General features: G+C 40.6%; 1 protein-coding gene across 1 annotated transcript; it reads left to right on the top strand.

The window, feature by feature from the left end:
* On the top strand, positions 9140 to 19392 carry HSPB3 (heat shock protein family B (small) member 3). Its single transcript, XM_018065796.1, has 2 exons — positions 9140 to 9803; positions 18417 to 19392. The coding sequence occupies exon 1, from the start codon at positions 9343 to 9345 to the stop codon at positions 9790 to 9792; it is 450 nt and encodes a 149-aa protein (XP_017921285.1). The 5' UTR covers positions 9140 to 9342; the 3' UTR covers positions 9793 to 9803; positions 18417 to 19392.

The raw sequence follows: 20123 nt of genomic DNA, 5'->3' as shown, positions 1-20123 counted from the left end.
AGACTTTATTTTTTTGGGCTCCAAAATCACTGCAGATGGTGACTGCAGCCATGAAATTAAAAGACGCTTACTCCTTGGAAGAAAAGTTATGACCAACCTAGATAGCATATTCAAAAGCAGAGACATTACTTTGCCAACTGAGGTCCATCTAGTCAAGGCTATGGGTTTTCCTGTGGTCATGTATGGATGTGAGAGTTGGACTGTGAAGAAAGCTGAACACTGAAGAATTTATGTTTTTAAACTGGGTATTGGAAAAGACTCTTGAGGGTCTCTTGGACTGCAAGGAGATCCAACTAGTCCATTCTGAAGGAGATCAACCCTGGGATTTCTTTGGAAGGAATGATGCTAAAGCTGAAACTCCAGTACTTTGGCCACCTCCTGCGAAGAGTTGACTCATTGGAAAAGACTTTGATACTGGGAGGGATTTGGGGCAGAAGGAGAAGGGGATGACAGAGGATGAGATGGCTGGATGGCATCACGGACTCGATGGACGTGAGTGTGAGTGAACTCCGGGAGATGGTGATGGACAGGGAGGCCTGGCGTGCTGCGATTCATGGGGTCGCAAAGAGTCAGACACGACTGAGCAACTGAACTGAACTGAACTGAAAGAAGATTCTTCTGCCCTCAAATGTATCTCTAACAGCTTGGATTGTGTCTGAAATGCCCCTTCTTGGAGTCAGTCCAGGACTAACTAATCATGGATTTACTGGGGTCTTGAGCGCCAGAATAAATTCCTCAAAGCTCTCCTTTACCCATATGTGTTTGCTTTTTAAAGATTAACAGAAACCTACTAACACTAGCTCTAGAAATAATATAATTTTATCCAAATGATACAAGTGTTGTTTAACAAAGTATTAACACAAGGGCAAGAAGTGACTTGGGAATCGGTTCTTAGCAATTTTTTTCTTTTGGTTTCTAGGGAAGTCCTAATTCCAAGACAACTATTCTCTCTGAGGCTGCATGAGCACTCTTCTCTGCAGTTCCCCACAGAGAAAGGAGAGCAAGTTGGACACAAGCACTGTCCCTCTCTGCCTTGGACCTGTCATGGCGGGAAATGCCCGTTCAATGCCATGCACACCTCAGCCCAAGGGCTGACAAGGGCCTGATGTCTCAGAATCCCAATGCCACGCCCCCATAGAATCTGACTGGCTCACCTCTTGTCAGGGGTCTACTCTTGGTCCACTCACCTGGCCTGGGAATGGGGACACATGTAGCTGCTAGGCATGAGTGTGAAATGGACAGAAAGGCAGTTGCTAGGGCTGGAAAACAGGGGGACAAAAAAGAAAATGGTTAATGTTTTGGAAAACACTTTGGCAAGCTGCATAGAAACAGCGTTGTACCTGTGTGTCTTCTTTTCTCCATCTTTTTTTCTTTTTAACTTTTAGTTAAGTCCTTTTTCTGTTTTTCCACCTGAGAACTGAGGTCCATGGATATGATGATGACCTACCTGGGGCTACAAAGCTGGTTAGGACTCCTGCCTTCTGTCTCTGCCACTGACTGCCAATTCTTCACTCTACCCTTTGCTTACAGTCTCCAATCCTACATTTTCTTTAACCTGACATCCTTATCTGACCTTTAAGTTAAACTACATTGTGGAAGAAATAATACCTCCCTCCCCCTGCCAAGAACCATTTGGCAAGTTGTATTTCCTTGCAATTTTCCTCAGGTTAAAAAAGCAGACTTGAGTTTCTCAAGCTTGGTAGTTCAACAACTAAAAAGTAATGTTAATAGTAACAAAGGGCTTAAGAGCAAACTGTGGAAAAAGAATAAAAATCATTTGATCATAGCTGATAAAGACACTCTGGAATGATAGGAAAGCCTTAGGTATATCTCTCCCAGGGTCTGGCTTGATCTGAACCTTATCTGCACAGAATTAGTGGCTTGTATAGTTATCTAATAACATCTCACACTTGCCAAGGCCTTGATTAATATTTAAAGAAACATGGGCTTTTAAAATAGCCACTACTGAGTTGAAATGGATGTTTCTTTCTCTAAAGAATTCTAATCTTATTGTATATTACAAATAATAATATCTAATATTTATTGAACACTTTCTATGTGCCAGGTTCTAATCTAAATGTTTTATATCTCTTTGCTAATCCTCACAACAACCCTAAGAGAGAGATGTATTTTTCCCATTTTCCTGGCAAAGAAGAAATGAAGCCTTAGAGAAGTCGTGACTTGCCCTAGAGCAAACAGATAGTGTGAAGGGCAGAGTGAGGATTCAAATTTAGGTCTTTATTCTCCCTAAAAACTGTTTCTTTAATCACACTCTTTAGGTACATTTATATAGAATCAGCATAGTTTCTGCTTGATAGTTTTCAATCAGAAAGCAAGGTTTCAAAATTTATTCTTCAAAAATTTCCCAATCCTTATCCCACCTCCCATCCAAATACAAATGATCTAAAAGCTGCAAGGGTTGGGAAGGATAGTGAAATGGGCTCAGTGTATGAGCACCTTTATTTGGAACACAGAGTCAAAAGACAAGAGGAATGAGGTGCTCATTCAGAATTTCAGTTATTAGTATATCTCTTGTAACTCTAATGTCTGCCACCAGAGGGCAGTTATCTCACAAAAATATGAAACCACTTCTGGCTTCATTTTCAGACTTTCACGTCACAACCACGTCTGGATTTAGTTTTACAGCTCAGTAGAAATTCCGGGATCTCTGTTTCTTTCCAGTCTGAAACTAATATGTCATGTCTTGCTTTTTTGGCCCAGCAACTGAAGGAGCTTAGTATATCTTAGAAACCGCCTCTTCGAATGGGAATGTTAACATGAGCCAAAGACAGCTGCTTGGTTGGTCCTATTTTGAAGGTAGAAACCTTACACCAGTCAGTGACAGTCAAAAGCACCCTCTGTGTCCAAGATTTTAGAATATATTCCATTTAAAATACCATCTGGGCTTCAGTAACATGTAGTGCCCTAGAAAATTAGATTTATATGCTTTTTCATGAAGATTCTAAAGAGTAGCTGAGAAAAAGGATTAAAGTTTTTGATTGACAACAAATAACTTCAAGTGTCCAGCCTGTTTATGATTTAGAGAGATCACCAGGAACACTTCATTTATTGATCATTTAGCAGAATGCCTTATAGTGAAAATGCTTTGTGGCCAGAATTAGGTTCAATCTTACCAATGTCCCTGGGAGGTACATTCTGTTGCTTTTGCACATTTTAGAGATGAAGAGATTGAAACATACTCAGGTGAAGCTATGTGCCAAAGAATGCATGCTTAGTCTGTTTTATTAACCACCATGAAGTAGTGGATCTATTGGAGATGAGATGGGCCCAAGTTCAGAGACTTGGCTCCAGGCTCAGGAGAGAGGACCACGAGTGTTCAGAAAATCCACGTCAGGAAAAGGAGGATGAGGCAGGGGAGGCACGAAGCTACCTGGCTGCTCTCTCTGGCTGCACTATAGGCTCCACCACTAAGTTAAAAGGCATAGCTGCTAGCAATGGTTACAGGTCATCCTTCTATGACTGGCAAGGATCCCAGGTGCTGTTTTAAGCCAGAACTCAGACAGCTTGGTAGCAGCCTAGCTAGAAGGTGGAAGACATAGGAACTAGATCTATGGCTACAGAAAGAACAGGGAGGCTCTACCTGAGTCTCCTGGACCCAGGCACCAGCTAAGATTCAGAAACTTACCAGGCCTTACGGCATCCAGGCCTTAAGAGGGCCTGTGGAACCTGGCAGGAAAAAAGACCTCAAAAGGAGAAACCCGTGGCTAACATTCAGCTTTACAAATTGGGTGACTCCAATGGGGGGTTGATGCCAACTCTAATTTGGAATCTGGCTGGAGACTCAGAAGGACAGGCAGACTCCTGGTTGTTGGCTGCGCCACAGGCTCTGAGAAGGTCAGGTCTGATGTGAGTCCCTGTGATAGCGAGCTGAGGCTGTTGATGAGCTATTGGTTGTAATGGGCCTGGGAGCAGAAGCAGGGTCAAGCCTCAAAGTGGGTGCCTTGGTAAACCCAATAGGAGGGACTAGGGAAGGCAGAGTGAACACAGTAGGGACTCTCTCCTGGTCCATCCTCTCAAACCCTGTTAAAACGGCTTCAATCTCAAATGTAAATTCCTTCATGGCTTTAAGGCCAACATTCCAGAGCTGACTCCAGCCTCCAAGATTGCAGCAAAGTCCAATCAAATTATCATTTGTAATAATTGTATTTTTAGGGTTCCTTCAGGCATGTGTCTATGTTCTAAGTCAGTTGTCACTTTTATCTCTTTCCAGACTGCTGATATCATCCGCTTCTGTCTCATTACTGCTTCCTCAGATAGCAGAGGCCCTTTGCACTTGTTTCCCCAAAGCCTGGTACAATCTCTGCCTTAATTCTCTCAAAGTCTATTTGACACCAGGCTGAAACACTGAAAACCTTACTCATGATTTGAGGAAGGCATAAGAAAACCACTTTGTTTAAAAGGAATACTTAGGATATCAGCCCTTCAGGTCTCAAACTCCATCAACCATGGTCCATCAGGGCCCCTTACTAACCAATTCTCTCCTTTCCATCAGACTAATGGTCACTTTTCTTAAGAAAATCTTATTAAAACAAAACAAGCCTTCCAAACCTTATGTCAGCCTCTAATGAATGTGTTTCATCTCCTCCCAACCCAACTCCTTGAAATTGCAACATGCACTCCCCAAACAACTGCAATTCAACCTTGGCCCGATTTTGCCTCTGACTCTCCCTCATTAAATCAAAGACACCCTCACTGCTAAGTCTGTGCTTCCATCCTTATCGTTCTTAACCTTTCAGCACTCGACACAAGCCATGCCATGTGGTCTTGCTACATCTCTTGCTTCCTTACCCACTCAACATCTCTCTGCAGCCACAGAAGAAAAACCAGTGGAGACCATCGTAGTCTCCCTACAGAGCGATAACTCACCCTACAAGGATGATGAACCACCTTGCTTAATAATATAAAAAGTTAACTAAGTGCTTCCCAAACTGGCTGTAAAATCAATTTAGTGAGTTGCAAGGCTCACTGTTAAGCTAAATGGAATCAAACAGAGACCATCAGAGTGTATTACATGTAGTAAAGCTAAAAGTTTTGTACCCAGTATGGGTATATGTGGGCTTTCCAGGTAGCTCAGTGATAAAGAATCTGCCTGCTAATGCAGGAGCTTTAGGAGATGTAGGTTTGATCCCTGGGTCAGGAAGATATCCCCTGGAGGAGGAAATGACAACCCATTCAAGTGTTCTTGCCTGGAGAATCCCATGGACAGAGGAGCCTGGCGAGCTATAGTCCATGAGGTCACAAAGAGTTGGACATGACTGAGCATGCACACACATGTGTGTATGTGTGTTTACTGGTGATGATATGATTCTTATTGTGGGTATAGTCAGAAAAGTGAAGAAGGCACTGATTTCGGTCTTTGTGAAGTTAACACCTATATTTCAGAATAGAATCTAAACCTTAATTTGGAAAAAAAATCCTCAGTGGGCCTTTTGACTATGAAGAGAAAGATTAGTGTTTACTCTAAAACAAGAATTCTTGTATCACAGAGCAACTGGTAGATATTTGAAAACAAAGATGACATACAAATCTCTCCTGATCTGGTCCCTGCTCCCCACCTCTCTGGCCTCATTTCTCCCACTTCGTACTCTGTGGCCTGCATTGTGGTCACGCTGTGTCTTTTGTCCTCCAACACAGAATCTTCTTCTGGCTCTAGGCCCTGAAACATGTCACTCTGTTGCCAGGAACACTTGAATTCCCAAAGCTCCGTTATCCCCCTTTATCATCTTTTTGTCCAGGCCATGAGATTACTCTTTCTAGGGAACCTTCTCAGACCCTAAGCCTTGTTGGTACTGAAATCCTCCCAAAGAGTCCCTGACACCATTGGGGTCTGGATGAGCAATTCATGAAGCCAACTAGGACTGTATCCTCAATTTTTTCTTTATTATTGCTCCAGCCTTCCACCCCCAAGAGTCTTTAAGACATTTTCCACCTGATTTCTCCCCCCCTCCCCCATGAAATTTTAATTCCACAGATATTCTTTATGACTGTTTATGTACCTTGGCCCTTTGGAAGACCATAATCCATTCCCTAGAGCTAAGATTTGGTATAATCTTAGATAACATGGATTTTTTGTTTGATTGATTTGCTCCATAAGAACCAACTTTTGCCCCCTTAAGGGTGATATCACCTCCACTGAGAATGCATGGAATAGGATAAGAGAAAACTCTACTTGTTCTCTTGACAGGGCTAGGACAAAAATAGTTCACATTCTTTCCTGCTGAGAGGCTTATGTCAAATGCTCAAGAGGTTAAGGAAGATGAGGTTAAAGTATAGATTTGGCAATAAGGCTGACTTTGACATCAGTCCAGGGCAGAGTTATTTTGCAATAGCACAAAGACTTATCATTGAACACAGGCTGCAAATTCAAGGAGCTGGGCTGGGAGGGGAATAATTAGCTAGGGGGTGACATAAGGGCTAGTAGGTGTTGTTTTGGTTTAAAAAGATGAGGTACAACTGACTTTATGCTGATGGGAAGGGGCCTGTGGAGAGTGAGAGACTAGAGAACATCAAGAAAGGGGTAAGTGGTTGAACAGAAGCCTAGAGGAGGATAGAAGGCGCAGGATTAGGGTCAAAGGGCAATTTGGGGAAACAGCAGAAGTAGAAGCCTTGGGTGTTTGCTCCAGAAATGTGACTACTCCCTTTAAACCTCAGCAACTCAGTCATACAAGCAACATGGAAACATCACTCATATCTAGTCCTCCTCACTAATTTTAGAGATCCTTAAAGGCAATAACCCATAATTGGCTATGTTTTTCTCTGTCCACCCTACCAGCATCTTTCTAGTATTTATATTTTTAGAGAAGTTTTAGTTTTTTAAATCGACTTTTTGTTTTTTTTTGGCCTTCCCTGGTGATCTCGTGGTTGGGAATCCACCTGCCAATGTAGGGGACATGAGTTTGATCGCGGTCCAGGAAGATTACACATGCCTTGGGGCAATGAGCCCATGTGCCGCAACTCCTGAGCCCGCACTCTAGAGCCCACACTCCACAAAAGAGAAGCCACCTCTGGGAGCAGCCCTCGCTCAAGGCTAGAGAAAGCTGGAGGGCAGCAATGAAGACCCAGCTAATACACAGGCTTATTTTTTACAGCAGTTTTTCAGAACAAAGGTTGGGAGGAGGGGAGGTGAGTAGATGGAGCTCAAAGGATTTTTAAGGCAGTGAAACAACTCTGTATAATACTATTTTGGTGGATACACGTGACTATACCTTTGGGCAAATTGATAGAATGTGCAACACAAAGAGTGAAACCTAATGTAAACGATGTTATTAATGTAGGTTCACTGATTGTAACAAATGTACCCTCTGGAGGGGATGCTGACAATGGGAGATGCTATGTATGTGTGGGGGCAGGGGATATATAGAAAATCTATACTTTCTTCTCAATTTTGCTATGACTCTTTCCAGCAATTTAAAGCCAAGTCCTTAGTACCGTATATATTTCCTGCCAGTGGTAGTGAGTTCTGTTTTTGACTTACTACTCAGAGCAGCATCAATGAAAACATCTCTCAATATTTTGTGAGCCAGAGGACATTAAGATTTCAAAGAATACATTTTTCCATTGAGGGTCATCAACCTGCAAAATGCAAGTCAAAAAAGCTGTGTGTGAACAACATAATTAGGCATATTTTAAACTATATACCAAAATCTCCACTCAGAGTTTTAGGGTATTATAACAGAGCTAAAGGAAATTGTTCCCTTCTGTTTTCTAATTTTTAATTTTTAAAATTTAAAAAATTTAAAATTTTGTTTTTTAGTTTTTAATTTTTTAGACTTTCCTAAGGGAAAGTGAAAGTGTTAGTCACTCAGTCATGTCTGACTTTTTGTGATCTCATGAACGATAGCCCAACAGGCTCCTCTGTCCATGATCTCCAAGGCAAGAATATTGGAAAAGGTTGGCATTCCCTTTTCCAGAGGATCCTCCCAACCCAGGGATCAAACCTGGGTCTCTGGCATTGCAGGCAGATTTTTTACCGTAAAAAACTAAAACTAAAAACTAGTTAGATTTATTTTTAATTCTAAGAAAATGGACATGTGTTTCAAAGAAAGGTATTCTGGAGTCTACCTATTCTAGACAATACTAACCTCTATGGAGAGGAAGTTTTCTATATTTTAAACCCTCTTGTGTGTATGTTCATTACAAACACAGTATAAATGTTAAAAGCACAAATGTGTTTATAGTGATAGGCAAGTCTCCCTCTAGCCCCTGCCTTCTGATCACTCTGCTACCATCCTAGGAGGCAACTTCTGTTCCCCATGACATAACTTTCAGATTCTATTTCAGAAGCAAATGCCTACTTAAAATGAAAGACAAATACAGCACATTATATGCTGTCCTGGACTTTCCTTTTGTACTTAACATGTGTTGGATATCTTGCCATAGCAGTGGATAAAGAGTTACCTCATTCTTTTTCAATCTAAATTTAATGTTAAAGGGGTTACAGTTAAGAGTTATGTTATTAATTTTTGCCATTTCAACAGCAGAGCCACTACTAGATTAATCCTTAGTTTTCTGGGCTTTAGTATCAAATAATTAAAAAGCTTTAAGCTTTTTCTCTGCCCTGGAGCTCTATTTTCCTTACTAAAATTCTCTGTTCTATGCCTTTCCAACCCCATCTGAGGTTGGACATCATTGTCTGGCTCAGTCATTTGATCTCATTTTTCATGAGTCAAATGTAAGAAACCCAGATGGCCTGGCTCAGATGTCACTTAAGGATAGAAGATTAAAGGATGAAATGAAAGTAAATGTATAGGACAGAGGGCTGAGGGCTTGTTGAATGTTTGAGATTTTAATGGGCCTGTGTGTGTGTAATTGATTCCTAGTCAATTTAAAGCTCAAGTCACCTCCCCCTGACTTTGTGCCTGGAGACTAGGATTAGTGCAGACTTAGTTTATCCAAGATAAGTGCTCATCTCTAGGTTGTTCTGATCCCTCAGTTCACTGTAGTTCACAAAGACAGAGCACTCAGATATTTCTCAAATATTGTTTCTGACTCTCTTTTTCTCTCTGGGTAAGCGAGGCCGACACACTTGCCAAGGATAACTGAGAATGTAAGGGCAATCCTTGACTCGGCAGCTCGAGCAGGCTGTGTGCTAAAAGCAACTTCGAAACACACCCTATAAATAGCTGTTCATTGTCAGCAGGAGCGAAAAGACAAGAGGGAGCGTGCGGCACTGTGATTCAGGTCTAATTAAAGAGTTGCGTCTGCGCGGAGTTAGAAGCGAAGAGCAGCTCTCTTCTGATAATCTAGCTGGAAGGCAGCGGCGAAGCTCCACGCGGACGTCGGACGGGGAGGACGCTGCTGGATGCCGGCTTGGCCTCCACTATGGCAAAAATCATCCTGAGGCACCTCATCGAGACTCCAGTGCGATACGAGCAGGAGTTCGAAGCTCGAGGTCTGGAAGACTGCAGGCTGGATCACGCTTTATATGCACTGCCCGGGCCAACCACGGTGGACCTGGGGAAGGCCAGGGCGGCCCAGGCTCCTCCAGTGGACGCCGCTGAGATGCCGCCCCAGAGAGGCGAATCCCGCTTCCAGGTCCTGCTGGACGTGGTCCAATTCCTCCCCGAAGATATCATCATTCAGACCTTCGAGGGCTGGCTGCTGATAAAAGCTCAACATGGAACCAGAATGGATGAGCATGGTTTTATCTCCAGAAGCTTCACCCGACAGTATAAACTGCCCGACGGCATTGAAACCAAAGATTTGTCAGCGATCCTCTGTCACGATGGAATTCTGGTGGTGGAAGTAAAGGATTCGGCTGGGACCAAGTGACATCGTGTCGGGTTAGTGTCTGTTCATACGTCGAGAGGAAGATTCTAGTTTAGCCCATGGTATCACGGGAATGTGTGTATTACCCACGTTTGAAATGATTTTTATGAAGATTAAAAACACAGACATAATTCCTGGTATGTTGAGGTTGTCTTTGTTATTTTTATTCCGAAAGGAAAGTTGTTAAATATGTTCCTACAGCTCAGGTTGATGCTATTCTTAACACCTGAAACACTGACAGTTTAGGAGATTGTCGTCTGATAGTAGAAACGACTCAGAATTATTTCTTCCTTACTTCAACAATGCCAGAGAAGCTTGCATTTGTAACAGTTGATGGCAAAAGAGCCACACCAATTTAAGAAATTCTTATCCATTTTATGAAAGTGTTTTATATTGCTAAAAAGAGCTGTGATCTCCTTCGCTTAATAAGCTTTTCTTTTCAGTGTATTTTATTATAGCATAGCTTTGTAAATATAGAATATGAAGGTTAAAAAATAGTACTGGAAAATTGGATCTGAAATATATTAAGCTGAATCTTAGCTGCAGTATTTTTTAAAGCACAGTGTATGTTCTGTGGATATTTATGAAATATTAAGATGCAGTAAATCATACTTAAATTATTATGAAGTTTAGGAAACCACTTTGAAAAGTACAATGACTGAATTCAAGAAAATTTAAACTATGCTCTTTAAATGTTACTTAAAATGTTAGATTTCAGAAGATGGCAAAATGCACTGCATCTGTTCTCACTGCATAATCCTTAGCTTTAAATAGCTTGGCACGCAATGAAAGTTCTGAGGCCCGGCTTACGTGGGTGTCTGAATTTATACAGAACATCGGCTGCTTCTATTTCCCCCAACTGCTGCTTTGGCCCAAAGGAGCGGCTGAGACATTGGTGGTTAGGAACAATTGCCTTCAACAGCTGGTCTGTGACATTCCAAGGATTTGCTGTCTCATTCTCTACATGTGAAGTACCTCTTTGGGGGAAAGTACCTGCCTTTGGAGAAGGCAATGGCACCCCACTCCAGTACTCTTGCCTGGAAAATCCCATGGATGGAGGAGCCTGGTGGGCTGCAGTCCATGGGGTCGCTAAGAGTCGGACACGACTGAGTGACTTCACTTTGACTTTTCACTTTGATGCATTGGAGAAGGAAATGGCAACCCACTCCCGTGTTCTTGCCTGGAGAATCCCAGGGACTGGGGAGCCTGGTAGGCTGCCTTCTATGGGGTCGCACAGAGTCGGACACGACTGAAGTGACTTAGCAGCAGCAGCAGCTGCCTTTACCCCGGACCCCATGTGAGGCTGAGGACAATGCTATGAATAGCACAGGAATCTGGGTATGGAAAACAACAGCGTAGCTGCTGACTGCTGATAACACCCGAGCTCCTCTATGGTGCTTTGTTTGTAGTTTACAGGCAGGTGCGAGAGGTATGAAACAGTAGAAAAATAAATCAGAAGCTATACAAGTCGTTTTGAAAACAGAAATGTTGGTTTATAGTTTAACTAAATTGAAAGCATTTTGAAGCTAGGTGTTTATATGAAGTTGGTGATTGTGCATCCAACTCTAGGATCACAAATTTTGTTCTTTGATAAAGTGAATGTCATAGACCATCTCTGCTATATAACAAAGTTAATAGTAATTAATGGATTACATCTACTAATATGACTAGGACTGGGATGCCCTTTGTCCCATATTAGATTATTCTTTTCTATTATTGGGCAGAATAGTGTGAAAACAAGCTAGTACTTTGAGAAACAAACACAAACATCCTTTCGTTGGCCTTGATCTTACTCTAGGTGAGATCTTCTGAGAAATTTCAGAAAGTGAAGTTCTTAACGTGAGGAGCCACTGATAGGAAATGTTTTCCTTTAAAAGTTAAAATTAAACATATCATTCAATTAGCATTTATTTTTCCTAAGATAAATTTTAAAGTAATACATTTAAAAAAAAATTTGGGCGATATACCAAGCACTATAAAAAATAAAAACCATTTATTATTCCTCTACCACCATGAGATAGCTACTTTAAATTTATAGTTAAGAATTCTCTTATACATAAATACATGTATCACTTTTCTCAAAATTAGGATTATGTTTGCAAAGGGTTTGATATCCTGATTGTCTTGGTTATTGTCTGTTGCCCTCCCTACCTCCCACCAACCCAGACCATCCTCTGCCCTACTCAGCCCCACTCTGAGCCCAAGCAGGCCCGCCCTGATGGGCCGTGTCATGCTAGTTTCCAACTAGGTTCAGCCAATAGGAGGCACTGACTGCAGAGCAGAGATTGGAGAGAGGAAGCTGGCGGGCAGGAGGGGTGGAAGAGGAGGGCATTTCATTCTCCACTGCCAGCCTGCTGCAGATGAGGCTCCGGCAGGACCTGCATTCCCCGGGACTGGAGGTCTGCAGGGACAGCTTCTTTTCCGAGACGTGGAATTGTATCCGGCACCAGTATTCCAACGCTGTTTCCTCCTTATGCCCCTTCAACACTTGGGATGGTGATATCTTCTGCTATTTCTTGTTCCTGGTACTTCACAATTCCCTGTTGATTCCCTTTACTCTGCCTGCTCTCCCATAAATGATTCCTTCATTAAAGACCCTTTCAGGCGATAAAAGAAAATTTCACATATTGAGCTATGAGGAAGTCATTCTGGCTAATATATGAGTTGACTTGAATTTTAACTGCTAACTAAAACAGCCTGTTTTACACCTGCTTTAATTATTGAAGAAAAGGGCACATTGACCAGAAGTAAAGAATGTCTATGTTAAAAATAAAGAGCAAATGATTCCCGTCCTGGGACACCAATGCTGTTCCTCCTTCCGTTATAAGACTCCCTTCCTTGGTGCAAAGGCCATACTGACTCACTGTGTGAATGCTGACCTGTTTTTCTGTAACCTTGAAGTACGTGTGCATGCTAAGTTGCTTCAGTTGTGTCTGTCTCTCCAAAAACCTATGGCCTGTAGCCGGCCAGGCTTCTCTGTGCATTGAATTCTCCAGGCAAAAATATTGGAGTGGGTTGCCATGCTCTTTTCCAGGGGATCTTCCCAACTCAGGGACTGAACCTGAGTCTCCTGCATCACAGGCAGATTCTTGACCATCTGAGCCACTGGAGAAGTAAATGCCTGGCTTATTTAATGTTCCTGGTTCTGACAAGATATAAAACTATGGTGACAATCATGTGTCTCTGCAGCAGTTCCTCAGAGCTGACAGGCTGTCTTCCAGGCGATAGTCCTCACTTTGGCTCAAATAAAACTCTTTTTATTTTTTTTTAATCATTTCTATTCCTATTATAGATTACTTATTGATTATTTTCATCCACACAGGAGATGGAATTCTGACCGGTCTTGTTTGTTTGCTTTTGCCAGAACCCTGATTGCTTGACTTCTTAAGCGATTAGAAAAAAAATAGTGCATTACTTTCTTTTGCTAGAGAACATTAAGTGATTTGTAATGGTTACACACAATTCCAACACAGATAAACAATAATATCATTTAACCATTCCTTCTCATTACTCATCCCAACAGGAAGCAGATGGCACAGTCAAATTGGAATAATTCAAATTAGAATAATTTATTTATAAAGAGATAGATTACAGAGGAGTGGGCAGGGTGGACTTGAACCACAAGGCAGCACCCTACCCTGAGGGTAGCAGTGTGGAGCTCTTAGGTTCCCTAGGTCCAAAGGAGTGAGAGGAGGAAGCAGGTCTCAGAAATCAAAAAGAAGGTCAGATAGAGAACTCCAGCTCTGACTTTCATCTTGAGGGACATAGTCAGCCAAGGTGACCTCATAGGCACCAGGAAAATAAATACTTTTCTCCCTTCAATTTCCTACTGGGGCATCCTATTGGCTGGACCTATCTAGTAGCCAGAGGGTGTGGGTGTCCTGTAGATACAGTTCATCAACCTCCCAGGGCAGAGAGCAAGGTAGAAAAAAGTGGAGGGTGACTCCTAGGGGCCAGGGGAAAACGCCAGCTCTCCACTAAAGTGAAAACTGTTGCTATAGCTTTTAGGAAATCTTTTCTACAAAAAGACAGAGCCTGAGACACTATTTGGGTGCCTTCAAGTTGCAATACAATTTGGCATGTGCAAGCCCAGAATGGTAAAGGTGAGGAAATAGGGAGAAAAAGGGAAGAAAATATAAGAAACAAAGTGATGTGATGTGTGGCTGTGCTGGCCACTGTTTCACAATGACTATAAAGAGACTGCAGCCTCTGGGCAGGGGTGTTGGCCAGGCACCTGGAACTTATGCAGAAGACCTTCAGGAGAAAATCGAATATTAGAGCACTCCACAGGGAATAAAGGAGGGGAAATTGCCCTGTTCCCTACTATTTCCCATATCTCATCAGTCAAGTTTCAACTCACAGGCAGTAGACTCTCCTGAACTCTGAGTTGTATCATCTAGCCCCTTAGTGACTGCTCAGAAAATCAGACCCATGCCACACAGTGTGACATTTCATCCATTCTGGGGACAGAAGGATGACTCAGCCTGGTTAGGGCTCGCTCCGTCAGGGAGAAAAGTGCAGACTCGGGGCTTCCACCTGAACAGCAGCCACCTAAGAAGTTTAGCAAAGGCTCTGGCAACGGTGGCAGCACCATGGCTTGGGAGGCAGGTGACAAGCTTCAGAAAAAGGAAGGCAGGCCAGAAGGTACACAGGGTTTGTATTGACAACAATCTCAGACCCAGAACTGCAGGAAGAGGGTGTCAGGCAAATCACAGTTTTATAGCATCTACAACGACTTCAAATTTAAACTCTAATATCACCTTATATATAATATTATATATAATATTATTATGTATTATATATGTTATTGTATATAATATATTATTGTATATTATATATATTATTATAACATTACCATATATAAAATATATATGCTGATGTTATATATATATTATATATAATATATATGGTGATATTTTATATATATTATATGTATAATACATAAATTATATAATATATAAATTGATTTAGTTAAAAAGACATGTATCTCATATATATGATATATATTATAATTATGTATTATAATTTATATATATTATGTAATGTGTATATTCTATTTGTTATATATATATATTTGTTTTGGGGTTTGTTTGTTTGTATTTTTTGACCATACTACTTGGCACGCAGGATCTTAGTTCCCTGACCAGGGATAGAACCCATCCCCCCTGTAGTGGAGGCATAATATCTTAATCACTGGATCACCTCATATTTTGATCTAATTTTTAATGTGCAGTGTAAGTCCCCTTAAACTTCTCCAGGATTTTTCTTTTTCTGAAGATGGTGGACCACTCCTGGAAGTCCAAAAGTCACTGGAGATTTTTATCCCACTAACTGCCCTTAGCTTATTTCTCACCTACTTGTGATTATCTGGAAATTGCTATTAATGGTCTTAGCACATCTGAAGAGGAATTTTTAAAAAACACAACAACTTCAGGTAAAAAAAGATCCAAAATACCTAATAATCATCTACACAAGCTTGACAAAAATATGGGCTTCCCTGGTGGCTGAGCGGTAAAGAATCCGGCTATCAGTGCAAGAGATGCAGGTTTGATCCCTGGGTCAGGAAGAGGCCCTGGAGAAGGAAATGGCAACCCACTCCAGTTTTCTTGCCTGGGAAATCCCGTAGGCAGAGGAGCCTGGTGGGCTACAGTCCGTGGAATCACAAAGATTTGGACATGACTTAGCAACTAAACTAAAGCTAAACAAAAACAGGCTTTTCAATAATAACCACTGTTCTCTTCAAAGGCTCTCAAATAATTAGTTGGAAACAAGAATTAAAATGTTGATTCAATGTGCTGATTTATAGCTTGGACATAATTTGAAAATAACTCTGTTTTAGCAATTGAGTTGGCTAGATGTTCTCCACAAAATAACAGAACAGTATTTAAATTTGAAAAATGAAGAATTCTAAGTAACTAAATAAATGATTCGAAGTAACTATTTTCTTTTATGTTTCCTCAGCATTATTTACTATATAAGAGCATGTATATTTGCATGTATATATTTACAAAATCCTGTTTATTAGTGTTTTCTAACTTCAAGGACAAATAAAAAATATACTGAGGTAATATAAAATGGCTTCTAGAATACCATTCTTTGTAATTTGTTGAGACTTTCTCTATGACATGGTATGTAGTAATTTTTCTTAAATGCACTATGTATACTTGAAAATAATGTAAGTGTATACTTTCTATTTGAGAATATATATGAATAATCTCCTAAGGTAAAGGAAACAAAAGCAAAAATAAACAAATGGGACCTAATTAAATGTAAAAGCTTTTGCGTAGCAAAGGAAATCATCAACAAAAAGAATAGACAGTCTATTGAATGGGAGAAAATATCTGCAAATGATACAAGTATTAAGGGGTTAATATTCAAAATGTGTAAACAGCTCATGCAACTCAACATAAAAAAACAACAACCAAACAACCCAGTTAAAAATGGGCAGAAGACCTGAATAGATATTTTTCCAAAGAAGACATACAGATGACCAACAGGCACATGAAAAGATAATTAACACTGCTAAGATCATGAAAATGCAAATCAAAACAATGAGATGTCACCTCACACTTGTCAGAGACTTTCTCATCAAAAAGACCACAAATAACAGATGTTGGCGAGGATGTGTCCACTGTTGGTGGGAATGTCAATTGGTGTAGCTATTGTAGAAAAACAGATGTTCCTCAGAAAAACTAAAAATAGAATTACCATATGATACAGCAGTTCCACTTCTGGGTATATATTTGACCAAAACAAAACACTAATTTGAAAAGATGCACGCACCCTAATGTTCATAGCAGCATTATTTACAACAGCAAAGATATGGAAGTAACTTAAGGGTCAATCAACAAATGAGAGGATAAGCAGATGCGGTATATATACACAATGAGATACCAATCAGCCATTAAAAAAAGGAATGAAATTTTGCAATATGCAGCATGGGTGGACATGGTGAATATTGTACTTAGTGAAATAAGTAAGAGAAGGAAAAATGCTGTATATTATCATGTGTATGTGGAATCTAAAAAATATGCCAAAATAATGAGTATAATGAAACAGAAAAACTTCCTTCTATTATCTAGTAATATATATCGAGATTCCACAGGAGAGAATGAAAACTTGCACATATCACATAGCAGTATCCATTTTAAAACATAGCTGAGTAATTAAGGTTTTTATATTTGAGATTTCCCCCCAGTTTTCAAAGCTACTTTTTCCTAATAATTTTCATCAGAACTTAAGAACACTTGGGAGCTGCTCTACCTAGTGATAAACCATACTGTCATGCCACAATAACGAAAATACTGTGTTACTGCACAGAAATAAATGAATCAGTAGGAAACACTGAAAAGAACCCCACTGTAAAAATTTAGTTTGATAATGGCAGTTGATAAAATGAATAGGAATATGATACAGCATATGTACCTAAGATAACTATATAGGTATCTAGAAAAATTAAATAAAAAGCTTATACCTATGATACAGTACAATCGAAAGAAAAATTACAAATGCATTTTAGAAGTACTGAATGTAAAAATAAAATAGGAGTACTAAATAGAAAACAAAAACAAAAACAAAAAAATGCCGTAAGTATCCACTGTGTTGATTCTTCTATTGTTTTCTTGTCTTTCTCTGCCCTGTTCTGTGGCCTCAGGGCACAGCTCTCTGATTTCAAGTTGAATTTACCCAGCTGAAGGCACCAACAGACAGCAGCCTGCGGAAAGACAGGCAGATTGAAGTATTTTATTCCCTGCCTCTTGCTGTTTTGATTCCAGGTTGTAGCTGGGATTGCCTCCCTCTGAAAGCAGCTCTGATGAGACTGCCTTTTCTCCTCTGGCTCCAGCCCACATTGTTTCTTTAGGATCAAGGGGGTCATGACTTCCCATTGTTACTGGTCTCTGGGTGCCTATAAATGTGCATCAATTCTGATGTGTGGGAGTTTTCCCCATATCACCAAGCAATTCTCTTATACCAGCTGGATATCCTAAAATTCATCTCAATTCTGACACTATCTACCCTTAGATCCCACAAGTTAAGGGTTCAGTCTGACAAGATTTCTCCTCTAACCCCAACTTCAGACATCAGTTGCAAGCCCAGCTTATTACCTGTGTTTCTAATAACCGGCTATATAGACTGGCTGTTTTAATAGCCCCTTTCTTGTATTGGACTAGTTTGCTAGACTGGCTCAGAGAACTCAGAGAAACATTTTATTAATACTTAGTAGATCACTAGTTAGTTATAATATATAGTATAAACTCAGGAAGAGGCAGATGGAAGAGACGCATAGGACAAGATAAGGGGAAACGGGGAGGAGTTTTCACACTTTCGCTGGGGGCCTGTCTCCTTGAATTGTCCACCAACATGGAAACGCTATGAACCACCTCCTTTTGAGTTTTATGGAGGTTTCATTACATAGGCACGATTGATCAAATCCTTGGCCATAGGTAACTGAATTCAGTTTCTAGTTCTTCTCTCCCAAGGATGAGGACTGAAAGTTTTCTAAACCTCTAACCACATGATTGGCTATTCTGGCAACCAACCCCCATCCTTAGATTACCTAGGGGCTTTCCAAAGGTAACTGTTAACATAATAAAAAAAATGTCTTTTGTCTCTCTCTCTCCACTTAGGAAACTCCAAGGATTTTAGAAGCTCTGTGACAGAAATGGAGCCCAAGATGGAATATATGTTTCTTACTAGAAATCCCAATATCACAGTGCCTCAACATTTTTGTTGGTCCCTCAGCCCTGCCCACATCTCTGTAAATAATCATTTTATTGTATATTTTTTAAAAATCCAAGCTAAGTATGCTTTTTGTGTCCCTTCGTAACTCTGAATGGCATATTCACCTATATATCCTTCCTCTGGCACAAGAAGGGCCTCTTGTGCCCGAGGAACAAAAAGACAACAACAAATAGGGAAACATAAGAGGAAATTGCAAGGAGATCCAACCAGTCCCTCTTAAAGGAAATCAGTCCTGAATATTCATTGGAAGGACTGAAGCTGAAGCTGAAACGCCAATACTTTGGCCACCTGATGCAAAGAACCAACTCTTTGGAAAAGACCCTGATGCTGGGAAAGATTGAAGGCAGGAGGAGAAGGGGACGACAGAGGATGAGATGGTTAGATGGCATCACCAACGCGATGGATATGAGTTAGAGTAGGCTCTGGGAGTTGGTGATGGACAGGGAAGCCTGGCGTGCTGCAGTCCATGGAGTTGCAAAGAGTTAGACATGACTGAGTGATTGGACTGAACTGAACTGAAGAAATATTTGTATTTTGGGGGGATTTTGTCTAGTCAATAAGGCTAAAAATTATGATATTCAGTGTTGCTTAGTATGGTAAACAATACCTCTTTGTTGCTGATTTGTAGCATAAATTAGAACAATCTTTCTGCCAGAGAGTATGTTAAGGCTCTTAATATAATTTGAGAAGTAGAAGAGCAAGAATTAAAGAATTTACTCTGTTACAATAAAATTATACAAAATTTGTGAGGCATTCTGTAATCTGAAATGTTGAAAATGTAAGAAATTTGTTAAGCAAACTAAAGTCTATTCAAGTTATAAAATACTATCCTGCTAATAAAAATCATTTTCCAGAAAAATATTGACTGAAGTGGAAAAATACTCACTAAATTTAAGGAGAAAAGCAAGTTACAAAAGGAATACATGGGGGGAGGGGAGAGAGGCTCAAAAGGGAGGGGATATGTGCATAATTATGGCTGATTCACACTGTTGCGCTACAGAGACCAACACAACATTATAAAGCAATCTTCCTCCAATTAAGAAATAAATTTAAGAAAAGGTATATAAAATTTTCACCTTTTTTTGTGGAGATATCTCTATGTCAAAAAGTTTTTGTTTAGGATGTGATTTTAATGGAAGTATTGTACTTCATAATATGGATATGCCAAAGCTTATCGTATGCAGAGAAGAATCAAAGTTTAAGTTTCAAAATGCTTAAAGTGGAGAGGGGTCAAGATGGCGGAATAAGTAGACATGGAGCTCACGTCCTACCATAAACATATCAAAAATATATCTGTATGTGGAACAGTTCTCACAGAAAACTAACCGGAAACCGGCAGAAAGCTGCAAGAAAACAACCAAGGCTGCAAGAAAGATTCCCCCCAACACATACGGCCATCCCCAGTTCCAGCTAAGTAAATGCTCCAGTCCTGCCCGTTCCATGCCGTAGCTTTACGCTGGATGTAGGACAGCCGGGTCCTGAGAAAAGACTGAATCTAGAGATGCAGAGGTGACCTGGGAGGTGATTCAGGTGGGGCCGTGGCAGCCTTTCTGCCACTCACTCAAACAGCACCACGGAAGTCGCCCAGCCTC

Source organism: Capra hircus, chromosome 20 (assembly GCF_001704415.2).
Source record: "Capra hircus breed San Clemente chromosome 20, ASM170441v1, whole genome shotgun sequence".
NCBI lineage: Eukaryota > Metazoa > Chordata > Mammalia > Artiodactyla > Bovidae > Capra > Capra hircus.
Note: the sequence above shows the minus strand (reverse complement) of the source record. Positions and strands in the feature narration are given on the sequence as shown.

Excerpts from the sequence above, each read along its gene's own strand:
- HSPB3 (XM_018065796.1), top strand. The coding sequence starts at position 9,343 with ATGGCAAAAATCATCCTGAGGCACCTCATCGAGACTCCAGTGCGATAC.